Raw genomic sequence first — 3,918 nt, forward strand, 5'->3', positions numbered from 1 at the left:
GTTGCAATTAAAAATTTCCAATTACAAATGCATATTGCAGGATCTAAACATTGACATCTTCAGGTATAATCCTCAAACATATATAACCCGACTAGCCACGTTATTACTGGTAACCTAAACATTGTCGTTAACACTTCTTTAAGAAATGTGGCATCCAAAGGCTCGTAATAACGTCAGTATCTGATGGATTTAGTCAAGGGTAATGTCAGGCAATTGGTTTAACCTAAATCTATAAAGACCCAAGTGTTGCAAAGTACCTGTCCTACCTCCAGGACAAATATGTAGGGTTTTTATTCTCGCAGATAAAGCCCCCAACAACACCATTGTTGTGTGTAAATCACATTACATAAACTCCTTGATAAAAGAAATACGTATCAATTTGGTTGGAAACTCAACATAGACCCCAACGACACTTACCAAATTAGGAAATCACGGATAATCATAAGTTTTTTCGTTGTTCATTTGGAATTTGAACCAGATATGATGAGCTTGATCTTCCATCACTGTCTGGATTACATAAATTTCAAAAGTGTCTTACACACAACGTTGAAACTGTTGGTCTATCAAGCGCTCCACGCAAACTTTTCTAAATTATTAACTTAATTATATCGGCAATCAGAGCCCATACTTCATAGTTATTGTTAAACTACATATTCTAGAGACGGCGTTGATCAGATGTGGATAATAAAAAAAAAAAGATTCGTTAGAGTACTAGTAGATCTTTCATTTTGCAACATTTGACTTTTCTACAATTTACACAATTATTCTCCATTCCAAACTAAGAGAAAAAGCGAAAGAGTTAGTCCTTCTTTGTTTCATAAAAACAAAAGGCCAACGTAGATACAAGCATCCTGTCTAAGAGAGTGGTATATCGGGTTTTTTAAAACATAATCACTCTGATTGAAACAATACATTCCAATTGACTTGTTTATCATCTTAATAACGTGTTATATTAGTCTTTTATTTGTCTTTTTGAATATTTCTTTTACTGTTTATTCTATTCTTTTGGTGGTATTCAATTGACGTTTCTCTGTACATCCCGTCATTTTTTTGCTAATATGCTTTGTCTGAATGTCTTTTTTGTGTTTCTTGGTTAATATGACGTGGCTCTGTACTTATGCATCCCGTCATTGTGTTATTGTTCTATGATCATTTCTGTAATATTTTCGTTCGGTTTTTTTTGCTAATGTGCTTTGTCTGCGTGCCTTTTTGTGTTTCTTTCTTGCATGTGTGTTGTAATCGACTTGTCCGGATCTGATATCACCGAAACCGGACATTGACCTATAGTGCGACTGTCAACTTCCTGTGGTGAGTACTAGCGAACATTGCAGAATAACCAGAGAGCTTGATGAAGACAGACGTCTAATCCTCAACTCGTATCTGCCATTTGCCATACACGTACTTGGATAACTCAAGGTAACCTTACTTATTATATCAGTCTAGTTGCAAATACTATATTGGTGTCAGAAGTTTGTTTCAACTCACCTGGAGAATACCGGAAATGATTTTGTAGCGGCAAAATTTTTCTCTTTGAATTTTGAAACAATAAAAGATTCGAAATTGACGAAATATACGGATAATTTTCTAAGTGTTTAAAACAATTGTCAATAATCCTTTGTCAGTTTCACTGATTATTTATTGGGCAATTATTTAATCATTTTAGAAACTGAAGTTTGATTGATACATTTTTCTTTGTCATTGTCAATGACAAAGAGATACAGGCAAGTGTCAGTGTTACTGAAACTTAACCTGTTAACAATTTAGTCAGTGTTACTGATTAATTATATAGCAAGACATTGTGTCTTATATTTATTTCATTTTATAAGAAATAGATTTATTCAATCATGACAGAACCAGTGAATATTAACACAGCTACATTTTTACAACTTAAGTCGTTAAAAGGCATTGGGGAGGCTAAAGCAAATGCCATACTAAGGGCAAGAGAAGAAAAAGGTACACTTACTGAAGACAACATCTTTGATATTACAGAAATTTCGAGTACTCTTTGGGCATCTTTATTAAAGGACAATCTAATAACTTTTAAAGCAGTTAAGCCATTGGGGGAAGATCTTGCGTCAACGGTAGCATTACCAAGGGATAAAATATCTAGTATTGAAAAGGATCGTTCTGACATGGTAGTTAGTTTTCAGTTACAGGCTGACCAGATGAGAGAGAAGAACCTGGCCATATTGGAACAACAAAGGTTGCAGTATGAGCAAGAGCGGGATGAATATTTACAAAAGGTAAAACAAGAAGAATTAAATCATTTTAGAGAAATGGTTGAAACTAAAGATAAGGAATTAGACCGGTATCATGAAAAAACAGAGAAAATGCAATCTCAAATAGAACAGCAAGAGTCTCTTGCTAGAATTCAAAAGGTAATAACTGACAGGGAATCTAAATCAGGAGTAAATTATAATTATAAACCCCCTTCAACTCCCGACAAATATGGTCCATCTGCTCCAAAGCTGGCTATTTTTTATGGCAAAAGTGACTGGCGACCATACTTTTTGCAGTTTTCTACCATAGCTGATAGATATAAATGGACTGATGAGCAAAGATTGTTCAAATTAATAGAACTTTTAAGAGATAGGGCTCTGAAGTACTACAGTAACAGGGTTAAATCATTACAGGCAAATTATAAACTGTTTTGTCAGAAATTTAATGAGAAATTTGGTAAAAAAGAATTACCCCATATTTTACGTAGATTATTACAGGATTTGAGGCAAGAAAATGAAGAGAATTTGAGAGATTTTGCAGAGAGGGCACAGGAGTTGGCGGTTGATGGGTATCCTGATACTCCAGAGAAGTTTGCTGAGACGCTGGCTACTGATGCATTTTTGAGAGGTTGTCTGGATAAAAGAGCTGCTTTAGTTGCCATGGACAAGAACCCAGAATCCTTAGATCAAGCAGTCCAATTTGTACGTAGTGCAGCAGCTAACCAAAAAGTTATTATGGGCGGTAAGAAGTCTGAAGTGAAAAGAGTTACATTTTCAGATACAGAAGATGTCCAAGAACAGGAAGAAGAAAAATTTGCTGTACGGGTTGTTGAGAAAGATGATGATAAAAAAGGGGTAAGTGCTAGTATTGAGAAAAGACTTAAGAAAACAGAAGATGATCTTGCAGAGACAAAAATTATTGTGAGAAAGATTCTCAATATAATTAACCAAAATCAGGGTCAAAACCAGAGGTCAAGAAGTACATATAGGTCTCCTACACCAGAAAGGTCAACAAGCCCATATAGGGGAACAGGCTGTTTTCAGTGTGGAAAAGAAGGACATTATGCCCGGGATTGTCCAAGCAGGATAATGTATCGAAATGGGTCGCCCATGCGTAGTAGAACTCCATCACCAAGTAGCAACACTTTAAACTATCAGGGATCAAGAAAGACGGCCAATTCTTGATCAGCTCGGGACATGGTGGCCAAATATGTACAGATGTAAAAAAAGAGGATATTGGTAATACAGCGAAAATTCAGGAACTATTTCTGTATAAACATAATTCAGATTCAAAAACATTGTACATAAACTTAATTCTTAATGGGCAAAAAGTTTTAGCTGTTGTAGATAGTGCAGCTCAGGTTTCTGTGATCAGTACATCACTCCTTAAACAGTTGGGGCCAAGAGTAAAGATGAAGCAGCACATAATATTGAAAGGAGCTGGAAAAGGGTCTGAAATGGAAGCCAGATACACAGATGACCTTGACTTGACAGTTGGTAAACTCAAAGTCAAATGGAGGTTTGTGGCTGCAGAGATTACAGATAAGGTAATATTAGGTATTGATTTTTTGGAACATTTCAAGGCTATAATTGATCTAGGCAATTATACTGTTCAGATAAATCAAGATCTCATACCCGCCATTTGTTTAGGTGATAAGGAGGGTAAAATTTCACATGTTTACAGAGTAACGGTAGGGAG

General features: G+C 35.6%; 1 protein-coding gene across 1 annotated transcript; it reads left to right on the forward strand.

Annotated features, from left to right (window-relative positions):
- Positions 1–1,844: 1,844 nt before the first annotated feature.
- Positions 1,845–3,404, forward strand: LOC139489877 (uncharacterized). The gene has a single exon (XM_071276723.1). It carries the CDS (start codon positions 1,845–1,847, stop codon positions 3,402–3,404), a length of 1,560 nt encoding a protein of 519 aa, XP_071132824.1.
- Positions 3,405–3,918: the final 514 nt, after the last annotated feature.

The sequence above is a fragment of the Mytilus edulis genome, chromosome 9 (genome assembly GCF_963676685.1).
Source record: "Mytilus edulis chromosome 9, xbMytEdul2.2, whole genome shotgun sequence".
NCBI lineage: Eukaryota > Metazoa > Mollusca > Bivalvia > Mytilida > Mytilidae > Mytilus > Mytilus edulis.

Bases quoted from the DNA above. Each gene is read 5' to 3' on its own strand.
- LOC139489877 (XM_071276723.1), top strand. From the start codon at position 1,845: ATGACAGAACCAGTGAATATTAACACAGCTACATTTTTACAACTTAAG.